Source organism: Gallinula chloropus (assembly GCF_964237585.1).
Source record: "Gallinula chloropus genome assembly, chromosome: 4".
Taxonomy (NCBI): Eukaryota; Metazoa; Chordata; class Aves; order Gruiformes; family Rallidae; genus Gallinula; species Gallinula chloropus.
Window position 1 is genome coordinate 42,522,744 of NC_140088.1, and position 27,643 is coordinate 42,550,386.

General features: G+C 39.6%; 1 protein-coding gene across 1 annotated transcript in view; it reads left to right on the plus strand.

Annotated features, from left to right (window-relative positions):
• Window positions 1-27,643, plus strand: part of NELL1 (neural EGFL like 1) — a gene marked incomplete at both ends in the record, with an annotated part of 287,941 nt that overhangs the window by 11,588 nt on the left and 248,710 nt on the right. The window contains 2 exons of the mRNA XM_084263433.1: window positions 13,526-13,676; window positions 27,354-27,524. Of these exons, the coding sequence (XP_084119559.1) occupies window positions 13,526-13,676; window positions 27,354-27,524 (322 nt within the window). The remainder of the gene's footprint in view (window positions 1-13,525; window positions 13,677-27,353; window positions 27,525-27,643) is intronic.

The window sequence follows — 27,643 nt, forward strand, 5'->3', positions numbered from 1 at the left end:
ATGGAGGGGAGAGAAGAGAAGCAGCTGTGGAGAGGAGCTGGAGGCCAAAAAGGAAGTGGGTGGTCACTGGGCAGAGAAGCTGGGACAAGGACGATCCACAGACTCTGACCAGAGGGGAAGGGAGTGAGTTTCAGGGATGAAGAGTATGGTAAGGAGAGCTATGGACAGTTGTTAGGAGAAGCAGCCTGGAGAGGCAAAGGACTAGGCCTGGAGAGGAAACCTGAGAACTGCAGACCTAGGCTTCAGATCCTGTTGGTTAAATATTTTGCTCTTTGTGTAAGGACTGGAGGGTTGAGCAAGGTTTGTCTGTGAGACTTCAACCCTAACATCTAACTTGTCATTTATATCTGCTTTTTATATAAAAAAAAAAAAGCTAATGTTTTAATGTGGTTTGTATACATATGTTTTTTCTATTAAATCGTTAGGTAAATTGTTTTTTCCCTTAGTAACACTGACTGTTTTGAGAACAGAGAAATCATGCAGAGTTTGGAATAAAATGAGCTAGGATGGGGAAGTGAGAGGAATCCTCTCCAGTGGAGGAAATTAACAATCGCTTGACACCTAATTGAACAATGCTTTGAGGATACATACACTACTGTTAACTTTGTCAGACCCCACAAGTAGTTTGTAAAACACTCTACATACCTGTGCAATATTGGCTGTTTTCACTCTTGTTTGAATTATGTTAGAACCCTGTCTGGGAGTATAATTCATCCAGCATATTGATATGAAGGTATAATTTATAAATTCTCACAGTTTATTTTTCCACATCCCCTTGTTTCAAACACTCTGCCTTCTCTGCGCCCTGCCCCCTCCCTCCCCTTCCCGCCCAATACCCCAAGTGAATGTAGACTAAAATGGAAACCTGGTCACATTAAATGATACTGACCAATTTCTACTTTATTTTTTCCCCCCTCTCCATCCTGAGTGTTGTCATGCTGCCTTCTGTTACTTGACAATTTTGGGGTTTCCTGTCATGTCTGTAATGATTAGGAAAGAATTCTGAGCGCACATTGCCTCTGTCCTTGGCAGTTATTTTTGCTTTCTTGGGAGACAATAATTGTGCTGCTTGTCTATCTTCATTGCCACGGTGCTAAGTACAGAGGGGAGGTGGGATAAGCACATCAGTATTTCTGTTGTATGCTAAAAGTCTCGATTGCTTCTGGCAACCTGTTGACAAAGTCCTGTAATGAAGATAAACAGAAAGAAAAGAAAGGGTCTCTGTTCTTCAGCGGGTAGAGAGGGGGATGCAGAAATCCATTTCAGATACTGCTCGTAAGTGTCTTATGTTCCTATACCATGTGAGCATCTGGGTCCTTACCACGAAAATAAGTCAATTTATATGTAAGAATAACAGTTTTTTATATCCTCATCAGAACAGAAATAGAACAGAAGTTGTCTTTTTCCTGCAAAGGATTTTGGCAAATTGATACTTTTAAGTCCTATCTATTTGCACGTAATCAAATTTTATTAAGTACTTGCTTAGTGTCCTGATTCTGGCCAGGCCGGGGTCAAGCTCCCCAAGCAGTCAGCCCAGGCTGTTCCCACACCACCTGACATTACTCCCCCATAAAAGGGGCTGCTCGGGGAGGGGTGCTCCTGGGTGCCTCCAGAGCAGTCTGAGCATTTGTGGGGCATTGGGTTGGTCCTTGCATCCTGCAGCACTCTGTTATCATTGGGTGGGTAAGTTACTCTGTGTTATCACAGAGTCTGAGTTTAATTGGCTGTTACTGTCCCCCTTTCACAGTGATTTTGTCACTAAACTGTCCTTATCCCAACCCACAGAGGGGCTGCCCCTTTCTTCTCTGGGAGCAAGTGAGTGGCATGTGGGGCTCAGCCACTGCTTGGGGCTGAACCACTACACTTAGCAAACATGTATTAAACTGTAGTAAGAATGTCATTCTATAGTATCTTGTTGACAGGATGTGTTAGCTGAGAAGTTGAGGTGAAGCAGAGTTGGCACATGACTCGTGTCGCCTTGGGGCAAGTCCCTGGGTGGAGAATCCTGCCCAAGTTCAGGGCAAATCCCTGCACCTGATACTGCAGGTCCAGGTTGCTGGACTGATGTGTGGCTGAAAAGAGCAGTGTCAGAGCATTGCCTGGCAGAGCAAGGGAAAAGCAACGCTGGCAAATTGGGTTCTCCCTGTAGGCAGCTAAACAAAGTGGCCCATTATGGTTCATTTTGACCCCAAGAGGAATCTCTTAATTTTCAAAAGAATTTTAGTAGGAATGTGTTAATATCCGTTTGATAAGAATATTTACAGTCATCCTGCTTGATTAAATTACTTCTAAACAGAGCTACAGCTTTTGTCGAAAAGGAAGTGCTGTTATTTGAAATTCCTATCACAAGAATATAAATGCATACAATGGCTTTATTTATTTATTTATTGAAAAGATTTTGTACCTTTAAAAAGTACACGAAAGCAGATAATCAGACCTAATGCAAGAGCCAGGCATGGACCATTTCCTGTGGTGAAAAACCCTGCTGTCTTGAACTACCTATCAAGAATAAAAATTAGATGCTACTTGAGTCCTCAACCTACTTCTTCTATGCCAATTTCTAGATTAATCTTGCCACCTGCAGAGTGGGTGTATAAATGACATGAGGGGGACACTTTTTTTCTCTTATTTTTCATTTTTTGCCACATAAATGGTGTGAAGTAATCATGTCATACTGTGCTGGTTTATGGCATTATATCATGTGATTGCTTTGCCTTTTGTGGCCTATTCAATGATACAAAATGCAGAACATTAGATTTTTTTTTTTTAAATAGAATGGACAAAAAAATTGGTTTTGGCACCTGATGTCCACTAAAGCATTCATCTAAATCAGTAGTTATGTAGGTCGTATGACTGCTCTAAGAGCAAAGTTGGTTCTGTAATTCTGATAACAGGCATCTATGAATCACTATTTTTGAGCAATAAATACTGTAGCTAAGCACTGATGTTTTGGCTTCCTAAAAATCTCTCCTTACGTTTTTTTTCTGTCCCCCATCCTCCCTCCTTGTGTGATTATGTTTCTTACACAGTTACAGCTAAGTTTCCCATTGGTCCTCTGTGCTATAAATAGAAAAAAATACTATAGGATCACTGCAGCTGCAGGGATTATTTTACTGAGCCTGTCTTCCCCTTGCATGTATGGGTAACCTTTCACTCTGATGCTGTGAGTTTTCCATTTGGGACCAGTGGGAACAGACAAGGCAAGTTCGTGTTGTAAAGCTTAGCTTAGTTCTGTGTCATGGTCCCCCTTGTTTTCTTTTCTCTTGATAATTTTTTGTCCCCTTTAATATTTTGTAGACTGGAAAGTAGCAAAGATGCTCTGAGAGCACAATGCATGTAAAACTGAGTCTCGGAGGTTAAAAACTCATTGCTACTGCAATGAAAGACTATTTACAGATGGCATTCAGACCTTCCTCTGCTTCTCTTTCTACTTTGGCTCATTGTGCATAACAATGTTGAAATTTTAAAGGCTATTCTTGGGGACTGCGGGGAAAATAACAAAGCAGAGTTGTGTGGGAGGATAGTGGGGTGTGTGTGTCATGATTTTTCTTGGTCTGTGGAGGTCTCTATGGATGTTCATCATGCTGCTTGGAAAATGAAGCATCGCAGCCTTAAAACGTGACATTTGTAGAATAATTTGGTAAATGCCAGTGATTTGGAAACCTCGTGTACTGCACTTATCTCAAGTCTTCCTTTTAAGAGGATCTACTGACAAGTTGTGGTAGGAGGAGTCTGCAGAATTAGGTACAGCAGTCTTATTAGGGAAATGGTGGAAGTTGTTTAGGTTCATTTCATTGTAATTAATTATGAAGCCAGAAGAAAATTAAGTTTGTTTTTATAACAGTATTGCCCACGCATTCAAAAGTCATGGATCTCTGTGTTAGCCTTTTGTTCTCTTATGCTGGCAGTGCTTTTAATGTGTTTTGATGTCTTGTGAGTACCAGCTTTCAGATGGGGTATTCTGCCTTTCTAGCTTTATGCCATCCTAATTGTTTCAAAATGTAGTCATTAAAACAAAAGTAAACATTATTGCTGGCGTTATTGCTAACGGCAAGAAATGCAAAAAAGGGGGACACATGTGGCAGCTCTATTTAAATAAAAGCTTATTTTCAGAAACAAAGGCTTATGGAGCAAATGTGAGCTCTTAGTACCCCGAGCACGTTTGCTGTTACGGATGAACCCACAGCAATGGATGCTATCAAAGTTGTCATATTTTATTCATGAGTTGTGGTATGCTTGGGTGAAATAAGAAAAGCAATGCTCCAAATCATAATTATGGTGTAAAAAGATAAAACAGTTATTATTGTGACATTTTTGAAAATTCTTAAATCTCTCAAATAATTCATATAAAACTTGCAGAGAATGACTAAGTATGTTAGCTGCATTTATGATTCTTTGTTTGGGAGGGGTGTGTGTGTGTGCGTGGGACACTTCACAAATAGAATTTATACATATTTTAGGAGAATATGTGAATGTGTGCTTATATGTGTTCCATGAAACAAAGACAACTAGAATATTGAATATAAACGTAACTGTAAAGAGGCTGACAGCAGAAATTATACTTCAGTAGAGAAGGGCTTTGACAAATGTATTATGCCTGATGTTATTATCATGCAGTTAATAAATAAAACAGACACTCAGGATTTAATTTGCTTTAGCAATAACATGGAAGTGATTTTTCTGAGGGAAAGAAAACAGAAGGTAGAATTAGTTCACAAAACACATTTGTTTAATGCTTGTACAAATTGTATATAGAAAATAAGGACAAAACCCCATAATATTTTAGTAATAAGTGAGCTAAGTGCTTTAAAAGTTATTAAAAACCCCAAACCTATTTACTGTGTCAAATCATCGGGAGTTTTTGAACCAAGAGAGCACTTCAGCATATGCTTACTTTGAACTTTACGGATAATTTCATTGGCTTTAGTTGGGTTATTCATGTGATAAAAGGCTTTACTGGACTGGAAATTAAAACCTTTGTGTAGGTGTAGCCAGGTCTGTTAGCTGCCATAAGTTGCGTTAGGCGTTGTAACCTCTCTTTTCAAGGGAGTAAACTGGGTCAGAGGTTTCTGTTTTGCTGAAACTTCCTTGAGAACGAACTACTTAAAACTGGTGTTTTGATTTACATGTTTAAGAGCACAGGTTTTCACCAGGAAGATAATTTTTGTGTGGTCTCACTGAAGTTAGACTGGGATTTTCAACAGCGTTGAAAGAATTTAGACATTTGGTCTCCATCTTGCTTCAATGGGGTCTGGTACTTAACATGCTTTCTTGGAAAATCCAGGCTATAGATTACTTGTTGACTATATCTCCTTCATGTTAAACTTAAGAATACTGAAGCACTTCAGAAGTACAGGATATTACTATTAATTTTTAATACTGTTGCTGTAAAATATAAGCAGCATTTATTATTACCTGTAAGAAGTAAGAGTTCTAAGTGAGAAACCAGAATACAAATGGATTAGTGTCTCTGCATGCTCTAATGAAAAATCTTAGATTTTGCTTCATGGTTACAAGCACAGTGAGGGTTATAGTGGGAGGAAATAAATACAAATTACAATTAGAGGAGTTATTTACAAAACTTGGCTTCTGTATCTGATTTTTGGTTCTTGATGCTTCTCACCTTCTGGTACCATCTTTGCTTAAGTTTCTTTTAAACAAAGGCAGCTGAAGAACATATTTTGTCAAGTTCATTATATGTTACAATTTCTAAAAATCACTTCCAATTTTTTGGACCTGTGACTTTGAAGATATCTGAAAAATTTTTGTAGAAGGGGAGGAAAAAATTGCTTAGCTGGCTTTTGCATGAAGCCAGAACAGCAACAGCATTTTTGGGTGGCTCATTATTTTGTGTGACATTAGCATTTAATGTACATTAAAATAGATCCCTGAAGTGGACAGTTCTCCAAAACAGACAGCATAATGGTAACGATTCTTAGCAATTGCTGTTGTTTCTCTAACGTTGCATACATTGCCACTGTCTCATGACATACATATGTCATGTTCAAACATGACAGTGTTCCTAGCATGGTCTCTTTCTGTTAAGATGTTGCTGTTTTCCAAATTTGCAAATATCAGTTTTTAACTCCATAGCCACAGTGATGTGATACCTTGTCTAATACAGACAAACAGCAGAAAAGATGTTCTAATCAGTGACTCCTGGACTAATTAACTAACAACGCGTGTAATTTGATTAGCTCACATGATTTAAGAGCAGATTATGTGCTTTTAGTGGTGGTGTAACTTCTGTAGCGTTTCAACCAAGCCTTTAATTTAAGGGATCATCCATTTGTAAATAGTCTTGATTTCAGGACAAGCCTCTTCAGGAAACAACATAGCCTACTTGAGAAGGTGAACCTGAGCTCAGTAGCTGCTTAAAATACTTTAAACAAGGAAGAGTGGCTGCCTGAGTACCACCAGGTTGTATGTAGTGCTCAGCCAGGTAAGCACTGTTGTCCTCAGCAGGAAGCTTATTGCAAAGCCATTTGGAACCAAATCAGAAAACTGGGGTAAGCCATAACGGCCAAATGGTTTGAAGACTGCATTAGTTGCTGTGCTATATATTAGGCCTGCTGTTCATCCTTCTGCTGCTGGAGAGAGGACTCCAGCGCTTTCCTTGGTCGTTCAGTCCATTTGAGTAGAAAAGACAAGGACCCTAGAGATGGAAAACCCGTATGCAGCAAGAGAGAGGCTGTTTTTCAATGTAGCCTTTGGTACAGCTTTCTGCTGCTGTGCTTTCTCTGTCACCTAGGGGACCTTTTGATGGCTGTGTCTTGAGAAACGTAGGTGGCCACCTTCTCTCTTGACATTTACAGACTTCCAAGTTTTATGCAAAATCTACTGCTCTGTTCCCTGGTAGTGAGTTTCCATGGTTGGGTTTGAAACTCTGACAAAGCGAACAAAGGGCTCTAGACTCTCTGTCAACTACTTAATTAACATGAGTGTGGTCATTCTAGCTGGTGTTCAAGCCTGGCCAATTTTCCAGAAATGAAGAGTCGGACATTAAGCCACTAAATCAACTAAATTACTGGTTGGGGAGAAAGTGTGATTTGATAAGTAGTCTCTGATTTCTTCAGCGACTCAAAATTCTGCTGTCCCCAGGGTCTGGAGTTTCAGGATTGGGTTTGCAATAGCTTCATGAAAGGAATGAAAAATATATATATATATAAAAATCTTAAATGCTAGATTAATTTTGTTAGGAGAGACCTAGTCATAAACTACTTTATAAACATGTACATCAAAATGACAGCAATATATGAACACTTATTGCCAGGGTGGTTTTGCATCGTGCAAAAGGATAGTTTATGTTGAATTATACTATTTTTCCACCTTCTCTAGCAGAACTGCTTTTGCTGTATAGTCATGGGAACTTACCTTTGTAACATTAGCTATTCACCCTGGTAATTGCTCCATCCTCTAATTTAATGAAAACCCATTAAACCGAAACAATAATTAAAATGAGACATCATCTCTGTAGGAGGTTTGCATATTAAAATCACCAAGCATTTCACTGCAGACGGATCTTATTCTTGAGAAACAGTGTTTGAAGCAACATGTAAAAAGTGATTTATAATGAATAATCATAATTTAGAAAGCTATGCTGTTGAACATGATTTCCTACTGTTTATTACTGACTCTGAGTCAGTAATAAAGCATTCACAAAATGTCTTTTTGTGCTGTCGAGAATACCTAGAAGCAGGGATGTGCACTCTTTGGTCCACCCTGGTTAGCATGGTTGTTAAGAGAAGGCAGAGGTGTTTTCATCCCTCTCTCTGGGTTGCTGGCAGGTAGGACAGGTGGTGCTGGACCCACTGTTCAGTGCACGGTCCCTCAGAGAGCAGCATGGCGTCTGCTCAGCACCTTAATGTGGTCTTGCAATTATTTGCCCTTGGCAAATCCCATGCTGTAGCATGGCTTGGAAGCAGTGCAGGCGAGTGGCAGGCATGGTGGATTACTTTGGGTCTGTGCTTAGGTGATGTCTGGGTGTGGTGCTGCTTGGTTGGTGGCTCTCTGCAGTGTGGTGCGAGCTGTCTTGGACCCTAGTGCCGACAGCCAAATCAAGCACCCACAGTGTTCTGGGAGGCAGACATGGCTCTATGACTATTCCTGTGACAACAGCAGGTTGGAGTCTTTTTTTGTTTGGATATAAGGAGAAATTTGTGCTAACTTTTCCCCCATTGCTTAAAATAAAAAGTCATTGCCATCTGCCTCTTGCCCTTGCTAGGCAGGGAGGAACAACTACCTGAGGTGTTTTCCCTGCTTGGCAACGAAATTACTTCTTTCTGGAGAAGATCCCCACGGCTGGCGTCAGCATCCTTCTGTGAACTATATGGGACCAATGTGCAGAAAGGAGTCCTGTGTTAGAAACTGAGAGTTGCTGATTTTGGATCCTCCTTCTATTCATGGTTCCATTTTTGAAAAGCTGGTGACTTAAATGGGGCACTGTGTGGGGTTTTTTGGTTTCTTTTTACTTAGTTTTTAGTAGAGGTTTCTATTTTATTGGATTTTGCCCAAAGCAAGGTAAAAGCCAATATGCTGCAATATTTGATTCTTTGATTGTTGTAGCTGCAACCCAGATTCTCTGTTATTGCACAGTTAAATTCTACTCACTTGTCCAAAGTGACCGTGCAAAGGTTCTCCTGAAAGTGTGTTGAAACAAATAGCTTTAAGATGAAGTTACCAATAAAACAATGTGCTTTGCAGTAGGTTCCTTACCAAAGGAAGGAAGTCAAAGGGAAAAGGTATTCAAGCAGACTAGTGAATGGTGAAACATGTTGTTGCTTCACAAAACATGAGTTGATTTAGAACTGAATTTTATCATTTTTCTCTAATGGAAACATCTATTAAAGGAAAATGATTTCCCTGATGGATTTGGATAGTGGTGCTGGTGCATGTTTTCCATTGCTTAAAATTCCAGCCCAAATGGTCATGCACTTCCCTTTGTGCCATGGATTATTGACACTGTCATCAAAGTAAATTTGGCAAAAACTCTGCATGTTTGTCTAGCACTATTCTTTTCTCTCCTCTCACTCATTTTGTCTGCTTCTGTGCAGTGGTAATTTTCTTATGCTGTTTCTAGTGGAGCTGAAGCCAACTTCTCCCTTTAACGTTTTTGAGGTCTCCCATATTATCTGGACTACAAGTGGCAAAAGCCTGATGTTTCAGTTTTTAATTGTCATAGCTCGTTATGTGTAGAGCAGTGGATTCACACAGGAAGATGTGACCTGAAGGCCTAAATCAGGTTTGGAAGGACTGATCCAATCCTGAGTTACTGCCTTAATTACATTTGTCGCGTGGGGTGTGTACCGCTCCACCTGTACATTTCCCATGGGGAATGCAAAGCTTGCCCTGACATCAGTGGCCCCAGAGCAGCATTACCTTTCATCTGGACTGGTGTTAGAAAATGAAAACAAACCCATGTTAAAAGAAAAACTTGAGACTTACTTTGAAGGTGATGAGCGTGGATAAAGTATTGAGTTGCAGGTGAGATTGATCAAGGAGGCTGAGTGTGTAAAAGCTTGCTGTGGCTAAGCAGGTTGCTGTGGTCTTCCTTTGCAGATCCTGGCCAGGCTTGTGCCACATCTGTCGATTCCTTGTGTGAGCATAGCCCTGGCCTGTTCCTCTTGTAGCTCCTTTTGGCTTGATAGGGTTGGGCTGATGAGGGGCTGAATGGGCTCCCATGGGACAAGACAGCCAGGAGAAGGTGAGGTGGTGTCCCTGGGAATTGGGGAGGAAGTGCTGGGGGAAACATGGGATGACAAGCGCTCAATGGATTTGGTTGTCACAGAATTACAAGGTTGGAAAAGACCTTTAAGATCGAGTCCAACTGTTCCTTTCCTGTGCTAAACCATATCTCAAAGTACCTGATCTACCCTTTTCTTTTTAAACACATCCAGGGATGGTGACGCAACCCACTCCCTGGGCAGCCTGTTCCAGACCCTGACAACTCTTTCAGTGAAGAACTTTCTCTTAACATCTAATCTGAACCTGCCCTGGGGCAGCTTTGTGCCTTGTCCTGGCAAGCTGCACCATTGCTTTGTGTTTTGCACTTCTTCCATGGACCTGAGGCTTAAAAACAAAGAATTAAAATCAAGCAACAAATATTCTTTCTTTCTGACATAGATGTGTCTTTTGCTTCTCTGTTTTGCTGAAGGTAGAAAGCTACCTTTACTTGATGTTGCTCTGAGATGATTTGTATCTGTTGTACTTCAAAATAACTCTCTGTATGCTTGCTTTTTTGCTTGTTTTATTTTAGAAACACGCTGATATATTTAAAAAAAACACACAACCCTCCAGACAGCCAGTATTTCAAATTAAGGAAATATAATCACATAGAAGGGCATGTGAAAGTCATATCTATGTATGTTTGTTTATTTATTTATTTTGCTGGGATTGCATTATCATTCAAGCATGAAGTGATGTCTCACTGAAGATTATTGTATAAACCTATATTGTTCTATATTATGTAGGAAATACGACATTTCATTACGAGCAGACAGTTATTTTTATAGAGAGCATAAAAAGTATTTTCCCTTTCAGGCACCTGTGGTGAGGGGGTGTATGTATTCTCCATTTTTTTTTTTTTTTTTGATGTGTGAAAATCAACCTGAAAATAGAAAGCTCTTATTCTAAGGGGATTGTACTCCCAGTTCGTTTGTGTGGTACTTTCTGCAGAAATTGAGCAAAACACGGATGACATGTCATGTGGGATGGGCACTGCCAGAGGGGTGCAGGAGAGCTGTACAGGAGCTGGGGTGGTGCAGTGCCTGCTGGGCCATGCTCTCAGCAAGGCCTCGTGCATCTCCTTCCCAGCCGTGGGGCCCCAGGTTGCGAGCCTAGGGCTGTGCTCTGCATCCTGACAGGTTTATCATCTCGCAACGCCAGGTTCTGTGTCCCCTGGATACTCAGGGGCCTCGGTGGGCTCCTCAGCTTAGGAGTCTAGTTGCCGGCTGTTGGGTCTCACCGTGAAATTGCTGGGAAACCTCCCCTTGCTGGAGTTACTGAGGGTTTCTTATGAAGAACTGCATTTCTGTAGACGCTTCTGCACTTCTGTACATTTGTAGTTGCCTAGTGGCAGGGGGTGTTCCTGGGCACTGGGAATGAATAGACCTACTCCAAATAAATAGCACTGTTCTTAGAAGCGTATTAAACTTTAAAGCCCTAGTTATATAATGCCCTTTATATGATTTACATGCACTAGAAAGATGTTGCAGAGCAGTATGTAAGTGCTGTTTGTTGTCTAGAACCCAGCATTCTGGAATTTTATAATGTTGTTATCCGTGGCTTATACTGATTTTAATCAACAGGGAACAAACAGGGTCACGTGTGTTTGCTGTGGTAGAGTATAGCACAGTGTTTCAAAATGTGTCTGTAAATTCATGATTCCAACTCAAGAATCCTGTCTTTGTGTCTAAGTTTTGGGGAAAAGATGGCGGGATGTGGCTTTATACTCAGGCCTCCCTATAATGAGAAAATGTTGGGCTTTGCAAGCCTTGACTGGAGTTTTTACATAATGTGATTCACTGACAGCACTGCCTATGCTTTCATGTGAAAGAATTTTTGAAAAGTTTGGTAAGAAGTTTTATTTTATTCTGGCAATTGTGACACCTTTAGGTAAGAAAAAAAAGACCTGTAATATCCTAAGGTTTTTAACCTTGAATACAAGGAAAACTTTCTTCAACTGTCCTCTCTCAGACGTCTTATCCCTGAGTTTTCCTTGTGCCTTGGAACTTAGTACTAGTACACTGTGTAGGTAGCAAAGGGGGTATTGGAGGACTTCCTGGTATATGGGGGACACAGGTTTGTGTCTCATCCTCAGCTTTTTTTTTTTTATTTAGAATACTGGATAGTATTTATAACGAGTAATAACACCTGCTAGGTGAAGATAATGGTACAGATAACAAAATCTTTATATATAAAGTCAAAATCTGGTTTTCTGTGCTGGATTTTTTTATCCATCATTCCCCTTTTTGATGGCAGTGGAAACGATTTCTGTTCTTTGAAGCTTTATCCTCTGCTATGATAAAAGTTGCATTGGACAGACAAATAGTTTGATGCTGTGAAGTGGGCATTATATTTATCAGGTGAATTTGAGCCTCTGGCAAAGATTTTAAAATGATAACTAGTGATTTTTGATGTCTAATTTGCAGTACTTTTCAGATGTGAACTTTTCAGAGTGCAAGTGTGTTAGACATTCTGAGTGTGTAGGCTTATTTGGAGTGCTTTAAGCTGCACAGGAAAAATTGAGACACCCAATTACAAAACATGCTTGAATACTTTTTACTTGGAGTTTAGTTTCAGTTCACGGCACTCCCTCAGTAGTTGTGTTTCTGAGATTCAGGTTGTTTTTCAAGCCAGCTTCTCTTTCTGTCTGCAAAGCCTCATTTAATGACACAGTGTTGGGTTTGTTTTTTGTGTGTGACTTTTTTTTTTTTTTTTTGTCTTCCCTGCAGTGGAATTCTGAATTGTAAATCTCATCACCCCTTTGTGTTACAGCATTCAGCTCGGCCAAATTCTCAGGATTCAGTAGGGTTATGTGGGGTTTTTTTTACCAGCTGAGAATTTGTGCTGGCATTTCTGGCTTCAAAGTAAACCTTTCGGAAGGAAGCGCACTGGGCTTCTAATTGGTTGTGACATCCAGGAACCGCAAGTGGCACAGGTCTTGCAAATGTGTGACAAAGGCTCAGCGTGAGAGACATGGCAAGGGGTGGGAAGGTGAAATGCCACCATTTCTCCCTTTTGTCATTAATCTTCTTTCAGAGTGATGATACGTTGTGAATAAAAGGATGAGATAAAAATGAGTGTGGTGGGAGATGGCACATTTGAATCTTAGAAGATCAAATATGAGGAGGCGTGCTGCTGCTTGGCCATCAGCAGGAGACTAAAATATTTTGGGATTGGCCTGGTCAGACTGGAGTTTAATAAATACTGTATGAGCTGTCACGCTTTGCTTGTTTAAACTGAGAAATCCCTGAAACGATAGTGGATTGCAAGCATGTCTTGTATTTATTTCTTGGGCAGAAGCACAGCCATATAGCATTATTAGCAATAATACATCTCTGCCTTACACAGTGCGAGGACAGGTTTCCTCTGATGTACGATGGAGAGGTGGTAACGGAGTCAGTGGTAAAAACTGAAATTGGAGCTTGGTGAATTGTGTTGGGAGAGGCAGTGCCTGAGATTTCTCAGAATTTAGGAGCCTATTTATCTGGCTGCAGCACACCTTATTTACAGCAACTTAATCTGCTCACAGCAGACACAAATAGCTCAGCATCCCGTTAAAAATGCTGTCAGAAAATCAGTAGCTGACCAGTTGTGAACTTGTCAAAGTGACAAGTGGGCATGCTGACAGAGATGGCATTTGGGTTTTTTCATTGAACAAATGCAGTGGTGGAGCATGGTAGATGACTCTCAAAACTGAAAAACATTGATGGGAAAATGAAAAATGTAATCTGAATCTCTCTGACTTAGCATTTTTACTGGAATGTTATTTCTTTTCTTTTTTTTTTGAAAATATAATTCTTAGATATAGAAAGAGAGATCCATGCAGCGCCCCATGTGAGTGAGAAGTTAATTCAGCTCTTCCGGAATAAAAGTGAGTTCACGTTCCTGGCCACCCTGCAACAGAAGGCATCAACTTCTGGAGTGATACTGTCCATCCGAGAGTTAGAGCACAGGTAAGAGGAAATTGTTTCTCTCTTGCAGCAGTAGCAACAGAAAAGATACTGAGCCCTCAGTGGTCCCTCTTGACAACATGTTGAAATGGTAGATGTAATACCTGCCATGTAAGTTAAAGCCTTTCTTCGTAGTTTGCAATTCACTGCCTCTTGCTAGTTGTTTTTTGTTATAGGAGGAATGCATTATTTATGTATCCTGGTCTGTAAAATAACTTAAATGAACTTAAACAGAAAGATTAAAGCTAATGTAACGTAGACACTATGCACTTTGGAAGTTATAAACCTTATAATGGAATTTCCTTTACTAGCCTATACGTCCTTTGGAGTTTGCTTTCCCATAAAAGTCAAACTTGCTTGTTTCCTCCTTCACCAAAATTTATAGCATTTTGAAATAATGTTTTGTTTTTTGAGATTCAGCAATTAAGCTGCTTGTGTTTCTATATGGTGATGTGTATGCTTTCTTCCTGGCACAAATGAAGTATATTAATTTATATGTGCTTTTTCTGTGGGTTTTTTCTTTTCTTGGTGCTTGTTGTTGTTAGTGTAGGAGGGAAAAAAAGAGGTCTCTTATTATCTATTATAGTGGCAGGCATGAGTTTATTAAAAACAAAAAGTGTACCGTGTGTTATGGCTCATAGTACAATTCCAATGACATTTTGATGTTTCAAAGTGTGTGTTGCATTACATAGTCTCCTACTTGTAACTTGTTTCATAAATTCTTAGGGCTTGAAGGACCTTATTATCTAGTCTAACTTTCTGTTGTAACATAAATCATAGGATGTTATTTGATTCCATTTAAAATCTAATACCAGTCATTCTGTAGCATTTCTTTTAGGAAAAAAATTTCCTATTGGTATTTAATTTTGTTAATTGTGTACAGGATACCCAACTGTCAGCCCAATGTTCTTACTTTTTGTTGAAAAAGTATATGAAGGAGAAGGCTTCTTTATAGCTGAATCTTCAGTAATAGCATTTGCCAGGGCAACAGCAGAGATAATCCAGACAAGGCTAGGGAAGGGAAGCTACTTCCTTATTCTATCTTCATACTTTCCTGTCACCTCTATTTTCTTATCAGTTCCTTTCTTTTATCTTATTCCTCCTTTCATTTTCCAGGCCATTATCTTAATATATAAGAATATTGTTTTACATTACCCAAGGATTCCTCGCTCCAACTGTCTCTGTTTTCCTTCTCTTGCTCTATCATTCCTTTTGCTATTACTTTTGAATTCCCTCAAGCTCTTCCAGCTCTCTGAAGTCATGGTTAACCAGTTCAGCTTGCCATGTTAAGGGACTTTTTTTTTTGGTGTGTGTGGGGGAGAGAACATTGAGGAGAGCCATTGACAGAGGAACACTGTCACATGTAGGGACAAGTACACACGTGCACTTGGCAAAATCCAAAAAGGGGTGTGTGTACATATGCACCTGCACATATATGCTATCTTACATATGCCAGTGGAACAGCATAACTGATTCCAAAGCCAGTTTGGCTTTGTGTGTGGTGGATATGATCAACATAAGATAAAAGCAAAAGCTTACAAGGTGGTAATACATTGAATGCCAAGTTTATGTTTTAATTGCACTAGTAAGTTTTAGCAGGAGTTTACTTTTCATTTATAGCGTGTGTCTCTGACATGAAGATTTGTAGGGTATTGTAGAAGTACGTAGGTAAATGGAACTTGAATCTTCATGAATAACAAACAAAAATAAAATAGAAAAGCTACTAAAATAAGATGAATACAAATTTCCTTGAAGTCAGTAATTCAGATAATGCTGCTTTGTTATACTAAATGGATATTTCACAACAATTAGAGATTTGCTGTTAATTTGTATCATCGTTTTATAGACAGGATTTATACTACAAAGATGATAAATACATCTTTGTTAATATTTTATCTTGTTGAATCAGCTTAATGATGATAAAGACTTTGTTTTCATGATCCAAATGCTTTCCATTTTCCAAGCTGTATTTTAATACTTAATTAACACAGATTAAGTCTAATTGAACAGTCTGATAGTATGCAGACTATATACATGGTTATCTGGAAGACAATGGTAAATATGAAGATTGTGTTTATTTTCCAAGTTATGGATAACAAAATGTAATACAGGATGGACAAACATGATATTGGGGAATACAGAATATAGAAATTGTTTTCTTTATTGGAGAATTATTCTAGCTAGTTCTTCCTAGAAGATCTTTTGAGCTATTTTGTTCACAACCCTTGATTCCTTCAGACTACCATGACACTTGGAAAAACCCATCAAGATATTTAAATTCCTACCCATGATGAATCTTTAATAGTTTCATGCAAACTTGTCTGCCTGCTCCTTACATGCTCTGGCCTTGCATGGTCCAAGGCCTAAGAATGCAAATTAGGAGGAGTTAGAATTGCCTTTGTTAAGTTTGTTCACTGAATTGGAGGTATATTGATGATTCCTTCCAACTGCTGGTCAAGATCAGCATCTGGAGAAATCTGTCAAGGATATTCAGGTACCCACTCCAGTGTTCCTTGACATACTGGCTCACACCAAAGGAGCTGACTTGATGACTGAAGCTTAAAAGCAACTGGCTGCTGAAATATTTTTTCTTGTTGATGTGAAATTTGTTCTTCCCTCACCTCCCCCACAGTCCAAGCTATGAACTCTTCCTGCACTTTATAAAAATAGTGGATGGCAGTGAGTGGGGAAGGAAAGGGTTTGTGCACTTTGAATGCATTCTAAAGGTTTTGGTGCTTGGAAACTATGGGTAAGGCACCTGGAAAAGTGGTGAGCATTCTTTTGGCAAGGCCACCCCACTGACTAGCTTATAACAGGTTCAAATAATTGATTGCCCGAGATTTCGGTAATTACCTTGTAATTACTGGGGATTTTTTTGGAGGTAGCCACCATTGAACCACTACTCCTGTCTAAACATTATAGGCCTGAGGTATCAGGAACTATTTAGTCAAGAATGATTTTTTTTTTTTTTCTTTTTTTCCTCCTAATATACAAATCCAAACCTCTTTAGATCAGATGAGTAGTACAAGTACACATTACCCAGGATTCTGGTACTTATGTGAAAGGAAGTAAGAGGAAATACAATCTTTGTAGTATATTACACTTAAAGCAGCAGCTGGCTGCTAAGCTGTCATCTGGTCATTATGTGGGAGGTAATAACTCTGGATCAAGTTTTCTCATATTTCATCAGCCAAAATTCCCTTTGACTTTCTGAAATTAACCTGCTGAGTATTTACTTGCTCTGTAACAAGCTGCCCCACAAAGAAAGATTTTCTTGTTAACCATTGGTTTATTTTTGTGAAAAGCAGAGAAATTGGACATTGTAATGCAGAACATGCAAAACTAACCTAGTAAGCAGAGGGGCCATTACCCATAAAGGAATGGGATAATACCCTTATTGATCTTCTCCTCAAGGTCTCCTTATGTGCATTTTTCAAGGTCCCAGAGTCTTGTGTGGTGTTTCCCTGCACTGCCTTGCCTTCCCAAAGAAGTCATTGTTTCTTTTGTTACTCTTACTGGTTACTAAAGAGGCAAGATGAAAAACTGTTTTGTAAAATGCTAAGTTGCTTATTCTGATTCCTCCCTACTATTTTGTGCGTGTCCTCTGTCTTCTCTGCTTTTTTCGTGTTTATTAGTATTAGCTTTCTATCCATGTGTTGTCATTCTTTTTAAAGAGTCTTTCAAAATGAGAGATCCCAACATGACAGACCTAGGAAGTCAATCATAAAGTTAAGGTTTCTAAGATTTTCTTACAGGGAGCACTAAAAACTTTTTTTTACCTAGACTTTTTTATTTTTTAATTTTTTTTTAATGCTTATATATTATTTCTAGGACCTGATGCTCAGAAAGTTTATGCCCTGCCAAATATTTGGCTAACTGCAGTGCTATGGTGAATGGGATGGATAGAGTAGAGAATTTGGCCTTTCACTTTGTAACGATAAGCTGTGCTGACACAAGTATTTGGGGGGATTCTGATAAATGTGTCAGGCTTATAGTGAAAGATTTTTATTCTTAGTAAGTCAGTTTTGAGTGGGGAGGGGTAACAGACATGGCAGTGTAGTATGCTGTTGAATACTTCCCACTAGTGACACTGTGAACAGCTCCTGAGACTGCTGAGGAATACATAGAAAGCTGTATGTTCATAAATAACAGTTGGATGGCTACCAGGCCATAATATGTTTGATTATAAACACAAAAGGGTAACAAGCTAGTTAAATTAAACTCTGAAACTTAATTAATGAAAAGAAGCCTACTTAAGTGTCTTCTGACCCTAGCTGTAAACCTGAAGGACTGGATTTATGCCATGCTATGTTTTAGATTATTCTCAGCAAGATATGTATATGCTCATTGGATTCTGAGGTGGCCAGTATTCAAAAAGGGAAGGGAAAACTGCAAATGTATCTATTAACCTTTTTCTTTTAGGGTAAAGGTCACAACATCATTAATATTTATAGGTAGAACTGCTAAACTGGGAAGCTGTACAGAGAATATAAAGAATCTGGGCTTACTTCCATCCCTCTGAATGAGATGATGTGAAATACGACGCATCTGCGTGCTTACTTTTTTCTTTTTTTTTTTTTCTTTTTCATAGTGGAATAAGCAGGTGAGCTTTGTTTCTTCCAGAATTTTTTTCTTCCCAAAAGGTCTTTAGGGATGCAAATGCAAATAGAATTGGGCCCACCTGCTTATGTTCTTGGGGTTAAAGAGGAAAGTGAGGCAGAAGTGTTATATTCTATACATCTTCCATGGATTTTAAGTATTGTGAAAGAGGATTTACTGCTTGAGGTGCTACCTTCCATCTTGCTGCTCCCTGCTGAGAGCAGGTGTTTTATGTACACTAGGCTGACAATGGTTGTCTCTCTGAAGCATTAACATTCTGCTGATAACCAGCTGTTGAAACACATTGATTGGACCTTGTTGGCAATTGGAGCAGAATGGCTGACACTTTGAAACCCTTTAAAACTGAATTTGGACAGTGCAGAAATGTTGTGGTCAGCCAGCAGCAGGATGTGTAGGTCCCCCAGGAGTCTTCTCCAATATGCTGAGTTTTGTTTGCTTGTTTTATGATCCTCTGAGATAGGCAAAGCACCAAAATGTCTGAAATTTAGACTGCAGGCAACTTACTGAAAGCTGTGTCTACTGAATTTGGGCTTGTACTTACACTAATATCCTAAACTAGTTATATCAAGAATGTAATGCTTCCAGTCAATGAGAGAAATCTTCTCAATGCTTTATTCATAGGTGGTCATTTGCTTGGTTGAACACTAGGCTGGGTGATGTCTCTGTTATTCATGTTTTGTTTGGTGTGTAATAAGGATGCCTGTGTGCCTGCCTTGCCCAAGGTCCTGCCTTCTGAAAGGGCAGAGGGTTGAAATGCCTGCTTTCAGGACTGGTGGCTGTCCAGAGCTAGCAGCGCTCCGGTGGCAGCAGGGAGGAATGGAGGGGAGGAGTGAGACTGAGGCATCCAGAGAGCAAATGTGGTTGGGCCTAGAGAGTGGAAAGGAAGAGATTATTTTGCTAGGAACCTAGCAGAAATGTGTGGAGTCTGTCATAACATAAAAGCTATTGAATTTGAGAGCAAGATCAGAGGGAAGAACCTTGTAAGGACACAGCAATTAGGGTAATTTGTTTTCAAATATTGTAAGTTGACTCAGGTGTCAGACCTCATTAGTTTAAAAGGCTGTGTTATCCTCTTTAGTTTTTTTTAAATCTGATATTTAGAGAATGTGGGTTTGGGGATCCCCTGAGTTGAGTTCTTGCTGAAGTGATGAGCTGGGTGGAAGGGGCCAGGGACTTGGGGCTGTGCTTTGTTTTGGTTACAGCTGGGGGCTCTCTGGTCACACTGGCAGCTCCAGGCTTCTGTGTACCCCCAGTCATCCCTGAACTAATGTCATCTCAGAGTCTCAGGTCAGCCTTAAAAAAAATCAACAGCCCCTGTTCAAAACGTCCTTGGATACAAACCCTTTGTGGACTGAAAATGCTCCATGGGGGAAACTAACCTTTGGTCAAGGGTTGTGGGGGATGAGCCCTTCAAGGACTAAGTCAGAGTGTAACCATGGATTGTGTTTCTTGCTAGAGTCACAGTGGTAGTGTAAGTGTGAGGTAACTTGGTTTTGGAGTGGTGATACGTAAAGAAATTACTCTTTTCTTTTGTCAGGTTGCTCTTCTATCAGACTAGATCATAGGATTGATGTGCCTTATTGCACCTGAACGGCTAAATCTGATGCAGGGGATGAGGTAGGAATAACCAGGCAGAAGAAAGAGGTTCTGCTTCAGGAGTGGTTACCACTAACCTACATCCCTTACTGTGACACCAGCTTCTGCTTTTTGTGGCAAAATAAAATGTCTCTCGTTACTTGGCCACTTCTTACAAATACTTACCTTTAGCAGAGACATTTTGGTTTTTGTAGGTGTTTGTGTCTATACGTATATGAGGACATACACATACAGACATGTGTATGACGACATACAGATATGTTGTCCTCATGTGTATGAGGACATACACATACATGTTTGTGGTTTTTTTATTTTAAATTAGAGTTAGCAGCTAAGGACTCATGACTGCACCTTACTTCAAATGAGACTCTCTTTGTGTCCTGCTGACCATGCTGGCTCTGAAGCCCATAAGATGCAGTACTATTTTGAGCTGTAATGTGGTACTACCTACTCGGTTTACTATGAACAGGGGAGAGACCAGATCTTTTTCACATACTAGGCAGGTAGCAGCCACAGTGAAGAGATTTTTAGACATATGAAATGGAAACAAAAATGCTTAAGGTCAATCCTTACAACATACGCTGTGAAAATGGTAGCTGCTTTATACCAGCTCTAACTCAAGCTGTCTTTTAGCTGGCAGGCAAAAGTTGGGGTTACTTTTTATCTTCATGTGATCAAAGAAGAAAGTAAGTTTGTGTTTGGATGACCTTTGCCTAGTTACAAGTACACAAATGCATATTTTGAGCACTATGAATGCTTAATGCCTTGCAGCTTGCATGCCCAGCTGCCATGCAGATGACTTGTAGAACAAAAGACAAAATGTTTATCATAGAAAATATCTGTATGGGGGGTTTTATTGCTAAAAGCTTCAGGCTAGGCTGATGTCACATGATGCCCATTGTCCTCAGAGTGCTCTGAATGAAAAAATAAGGTTGTTTAATGGACTGGATTTAGTTCTTTTTGTTTGAAATGGAAGGATACAAATGTTGGAAGGAATCCTGTTTAGGAAGCTAGCACCACGGTGAAGTTGAACTTTCAGGCTCTTGCTTAAGAGATTTGGAAGAATTTAATATTAGGTTTTGGCTTATTTTGGATTTGCTTGTATAGGAGGAATGCTTTTGAAATGCAGTGACTGATGGTAAGAGTCTTTGTGGGATGTGTGGGGTTTGGCTTTTGCATTTTCTTTTGTAGAAAGCTAATCTGATTTTTCAGCAAGATACCTTCATTGTCACAGATGATCCTCCTTCTATTCAAGATGCCTTTTGTGCTACCTGATGTCAGCCTGATTTTGCTCATAAGCTTTGATGATATCAGTATGTAATCTCTGCCACAGTAGTAAGTCTTTAATGCCACCTAAGTGAGGATTTGCCATGGATGGTTTTGTTGTGCAGCCTCTCAACCTGCCCATATCTAAACTAGCTGTAACAAGTAGCTTTGTCTGGTTTGTAAGTATGCCTGTGTCATGGAGGGCTAGATCTGTACACGTGAGTGTGTGAGAGCATTTCTTCAAAATCCAGTCTCTGACAATGTGTAATGCTTCAGAGCTTGGGATCTTACTCTGTCAGTTCATAACTAGGGTACAAGAACAGTGCCTGTGGAAGCGACTGAAATATTTGCCTTGACAGCTGTAGCTTGTTCTAGTTTTGCATCCATAGAGGATGGTGGTGACAACTGCAAGGTGAGTGTTTACTTTTGTTTGAAGTCAGATGCCTCTCTTGTTTCAGAGGCAAACTGCTTTTACTTTCTATGCCTTCACTGACAATGGCGATGGTCTTGGGCATGTGCCTGCCAGTTTACAGGCAGGATAGCGGACCCGGTGAGTGCTCCTGGCCTGACTTGCTTTCCACTGGGGAGTGTTAGAACAAGATCTCAGTTCCTTTTCTGTGACTGTCCAGGCTGAGATGCTTGGCAGCACAACTGAAATAACGTTGTGCTGTGTGTACCGCTGTGCGCACAGATTCAATCAGCAGTAAGGAACAGTGAAAGGCCGAAAGTCTAATGATCTGTGATTCATCACAGAATCTCTGTAGATTGAAAATCCTGAAATCTGTGTGCTAATGGAGGCAGATTCATTGGGTGTTTGAATACATCAAGAAGTGTTTCCGAAAAGATGCTAAAGCACAGTCTTGCCTGAAGCCATTTCTATCATTAAACATCATTACATGTTCTGATATTTGGCTTGGCATGATGCTGTTGTGAAATGAAAAAAACTGGACACAACTGTGTCCAAATAGGCAAATTTGTGTAGAAGCTTTCTAGCTGATGACATCAAGTGGGCTGGTTTCAGAACTTTCCTTGAATTTGCATTGCTTTAAAACAAATATAAGAAATTGTACCTTGACCAGACTGCCAGAACTTTCCAGAAGCTTCTTTTCAATAACAGCTTGATTCTTATTATGGCAATGATTTATTTTTCTTTCCCAGCAGTTGAGACCTGACATCGTAGTGTTGCTGCAGCATGCAAGGTGAATGGTGCTTCCATCCTTGAACTCCTGTGGTTTTATGACCTTCTCCCATGAAATGTTAAGCAGATGCACAAGTGTTTTGACTAGATGGAAACCCCAAGTTTGTACATATTTGCAGGGACGCCATCTGTGCCTGCTGCCTTGCCCTGGGACATCTGTTCAGTAGCTCTAAGAGCATCTGCTGTAAGTGCTGGTGCTGCTCCTTGAAGGAGGCTGTGGGGCTTCATTTGGCACTTGATCAGGGATGACGAAGTTGTAAAGTCAGAATGATAACTCTATTTTATTTGTGTTTGAATGTGATAAAGGGGAAGATTTCCAGAATTGAATGCAAAAAAATAGTTTTGCTTTAGTTCTTTTGAGTTCTTACTGGAGCATTTAATCAGTATTGTGCTTACCAGATGGTGCTCTGTCTTTTTGTGGAATATTTTAGTGTCTTGTGATAGGTGTTAGCTTCATAAAGATCAGAAATGAAAGGCTATATACACTAAGGATATTCAGAAGGACATGTATCCCAGAGCTGTTCTTGGGGTTGTATCTTATCTGTGGTCTCTCCTTTGGCCACTGCCACAACCTGACAGCAGTAAAATCTTTGAATGAAACATAGTGGTGTTTGTCAAAGGTTAAGATTGCTGCTGTGCCCGATACGATGAACAGATCAATATGTTTCTTTAATGTGGGTGGTAGATGAAGCTGAATTGCTGTAGAGAGATGCTTTGCTTTTTCTGCTTCAGGTGTGTTACGATTTCTTATTTAATGTTGATAATGACTTTTCCAGTTTTGTGGTCACTACATCCACAGCAGCTGTTCCAACTTGCAGTATACTTTTAGGCACCTTTTTCTCTCCTGATCTGGAAGTGAAATGAGCTGTCAAATGCACAGTTAAATATTCTCTGTGGTTGTGCCTAAAAGGAGGATGGGAGAAGCATAAAGTATCACCAAGTCAGGTGTTATCCTTTCAGAAAAATATTCAAGTATGAAGTACACAGGGATTGCATAAGTTGTCAGAAAGAATTGTAAAGCATCATCTTGAGTTGATTGTGGAATAATGTTGTCCTCCTGTAAAGCACATTGCATGATCTTGAAATATCCCAACATTTTTGATGTGCATAAAATTAATCTGAATTTAGCAACATGTTTTTCTCTTACATGTTGGGATTTGAATGGAAGACTGCAGAGAGACCTATAAAAGGCATTTGAATTCTGTAATTATATAAAAGAAGCCAGCAGTAGTTTCCATGCTTAGTAAATATGGAAATTCCAGTTGTGAGAAAATTTCAGCCAGGGTTGTGTTGTTTTGCTGTTCCATAAACAGTGAGCTTTCTTAACACGTGTTCTGAGAATTTCATCAGTCAAAATGCATGTTACTTGTGATCCTGCCTGTTGAAAAAATATGGGGAAAAAAATCCTTACTGAGAAATAACAAATAAAATAAGAAGCCATCACTCGGTGCTCACATGCTAATACGCTGACAAAGTGGAATCCTGTCTCACATCTCTTTTTCCTGGAACAGACCTTGAGGAAGGTAACAGGGAATGGACTATGGCAACAAGTTGGTACACAGGCTTCATGCAGATGTGGTGCAGAACCAGAATTAGTAATAACACTTGGGGTTCTCCCTTGAGGTTTTGATACTGATCTCATGGCAACTTTGAAAGTTCACGTTTGCCTACCAGTGATGATACCTTTGTTCAGCCAGTCTCAGACGCTGCAATCCTTTCAGGAGTCCCTGACTCATTCTGTTCCTGTGTTTTCTTTGTCCTTGAAAAATACTGGAAAGTACCTACAAAATGCCTGTTAGAGATCATTTTTTTTCTTGCCTCTTGTATGGTAGCTTCTATTAATTTCCCTCCACTGTTTAACTGTTGCTTTATAGTAGATAAAAACTTGTGCAATGGCATTCAAATCAAAGATGAGATGGATATTAAAAAAAAAATCCATTTATTTTCTCTGGCTTTGCTAATTATTTTTATGCAAGTTGGTGATTTCTTGCCTAAACTTATGTTTCTCCACTCATTTGTCTTTGACTCCACAATTTGCAGATTAAAATTTGAACACAGGGTAGGTGCATTTATTTTCAGGAGTGAATGGCCTTTATGTCATCGCTTTGGAAGAGAGTTTCCTCCAGAGTCAGGTGGCAGGAGGAAAGAAAAGAGGATATTTGCTATTGAGAAAGTTATTTGCACATGAATTATATTCTGGTAGAGAAAATATGACAACATCTTCTGAACTGTGAACACAGTGAAGTGTGTGTAGTTGAGATCTTGATGTGAATTTGTGCATCTTCAAAAAGAAAAAGAAGTTGTCTTGCATCACCCTGCATTTTTTCAGTACTGCAGATAGACATGTGTTGGGCTCATCCAGCCAGCTCCCAACACTGGGGTTTGTTGATTGTTGTTTACTGACGTTTGTCTGAGTGTAATGGCTTTTGATTTGGACTTTTTGAAGGGTGGTGGGGAAAAAAAAGTGCAGAATCTGTCTGATGCCATCCTCCTTTCATGTCACTGAAGAGGTGTGTGGTGTTTTATACAGTCCTGTGCCACTTAGCAGTGCATTAGGTGTACACATATAAAAATGTTAGCACCGCCCTTTACAGTAAACTTTAACTGTTTACTTGTGTATTATCTAAATTAATCTGGAGATTGACAACACACTCCGTGTGTAAGCAACAAGCTGTTTTAAGTCCCGAAATAATTACTGACACTGAAGCTTGTCAGATGAGAAACTGTATTGCTTTGCAATTCCCTGTGCTGTTCAAATAATACAGCAGAGATGTGATTAAGTACAGTATCTGCCTGACCTTTCCAGGGCTGGACTGCTGCCTTTTTATTAACAAAGAAAACATAGTGTAGTAAGTGATTAGCTCTGTGGATATTGGAGATTATGAAGAATGACTGTAGGAAGTGATGTGCTTCTTTGTGACAGGAGCTTGCCTTGCTTTCAGGCTCTTAAGCTTCTATGATCACGCGTGTAAATATATAGATATATTTAGACAAATACTTTGTATAAATACACAGCGCAAGGTATGAGAGATACTACAAGGTTATGTAGCTCTGCCTAATTTTTTAGAGTTTCATGCCTCACTGCTGCTTATCTGAACAAGGGGGAAAGAAAGTCTCTTTAATGGCTTCCACTTGTGCTTTGATGGCAGATGGCAATTATGAAATGTTTAACTTTGTAAGTATGACTTCACTGACAGTACTTTGCCCTAGTGATTTCCTGTCTTGAAAACACCAACAGCAGTATGTTTTGTATATTAACTGTGCTCTTACTGAGCATCAAAATAAAAAAAATGCTCTCCAGATATCTTATGAATGTAATCTAGGCATTTTAATGGGTTGTCATGAATTGGCATTCTGCTCTCCTGTTTAGAAACCTCCTGTTTCCCTGCCCTTCTTATGCCTTTATGTGCACGAAGCAATCAGTTCCTTCACCACACCAGCCTTTCTTCTTTTTTGTGCCCTGTACTGTATGTATTTTATTTGTACGCATACCTGCTGTGTTTTCATTCTGGTTTGGTTTTGCCATTATCAGCCTGTGACTATTTTTACTTTGCCACTTGAGTGTTTGATTCAGGTGACCTGATTTTTCATGCAACTTACGAACAATATGTCATAGCAAGACATTAGCAGGATGGAGGAAGGCTCAAGTTTCTCCTTTTGGTCAAGATCATTGTCTTGGTGTTCCCCTTGCGGGTCTCTTGCAATCTTTGGCACAGATTCCCAGCCAGTGTTTTATTTCACAAGTTGCTTGTGAAGAACCATTGTGCAGGTTTTATGTTCTACAGAGCCTCCAATTGCCTGGTAAGAGCTGTTCTTGATGAAGTGCACACGCTTCATGTGATGTTTGTGCACAAAGCCTACTAGGGTCTGCATACAGCTGAGTGGTGTAAAAGGCTTGTGCAAAAATGAAAATTGGCATTTGGATGTAATTTTTGGAAGTGGATGTAACTACTGTATTTTTTGAAGTATGTGGGGTTTTGGGGTTTTTTGGGGTGATTTTTTTACCCCAAACTAGCACCCATCTTTCAACTGCCGTGTTAAATTGCTGTTGTCCAAATGGGAAAAAATATTTGCAGGTAGATGCAAGTGAGAACTAGCTGGATGACCTAACACCTTCACTTAGTTGTAGAGATATTTCTACTGTAAAAGGAGATCTACATCTCCTGCTTTGTATATCCAGAGAGCCTTGATTTGATATGCTTTACTCTGGTCTCAGGTTCTAGAGAAGGCCTCACTATTTACACTGTGTGTGACAAGCTGTAAGGGCTAAATTCACACTAGGAAAAGAATTGGCTCACCCTCTGTTGTCATGAAACTAGTTAGGAGCCGAACTTTGCTGGCTCTCTTATGACTGTTCTCTGGTGACAACTGAAGGTTTTCATTGTGTATGCCAGGTGTTGAGGCACCTAATCTAGCCAGGAGGTTTGGTTCCCTTGTAAAGCTGAACAATTACAGCTGCAACAATGAAAGTCAGAGAAGGAGTTAAGCACAATAGGGTGTAGGGGAGTCCTAAAAGTAAACAGCTTTTTAAAAGGTGGATCTGCAAAAAGTAAATACAAATTTAATGATTACTTGGTGCTTTCTTATCTAAAATGGCTTTTTGTTTGTTTGTTGGTGATGATATGGATGGTTCTTTATTTTTGCATTTCCTACAAATCCTGCGTCCACACAAAGCATTTTGGTGAAAAGAATAATGACTGCTTTTTTGTAGCTCACCCCGTTCAGTCTTCAATTTCCAGGACTATGAAATGGTGTTTGGAACGTAAGCTGGTTTTGCATAAATGGCATTGCTGTTTTTGTGATGTGCTGAATGTATAGTCTTGTCTACCTCTTTAGAAAAATTAACTAGTAGTTAATCCATGCTGAGTAACCTCTGGATATTGTGACCTTCCATGGGGTGTTCGCTTAAAATCCATAAACTAAAGAAGAAAGTGACAGAAGCAATGAATGAACCAAAAAAAAAGAAGAGCTGATTTTTTTTTTTCATGTTTTAAATACAGCTATTTTGAACTGGAGAGCAGCGGCCTACGGGATGAGATTAGATACCACTACAGGTTTAATGGGAAGTCAAGAACAGAGGTGTTCCCCTACCGTCTGGCAGATGGACAGTGGCATAAGATCGCAGTGTCACTTAGTGCATCTCACCTTCTGCTCCACGTGGACTGCAACAGGTAAGAAAATGTATTTGGTAATCCATATTTCTTTAAAAAATGCTTCCTACTTACAGGAATAAAATTGGAAAAGGAATTTTTTGTTTTAAAAAAAAATTGAATTTAAAAAGCACAGTAAA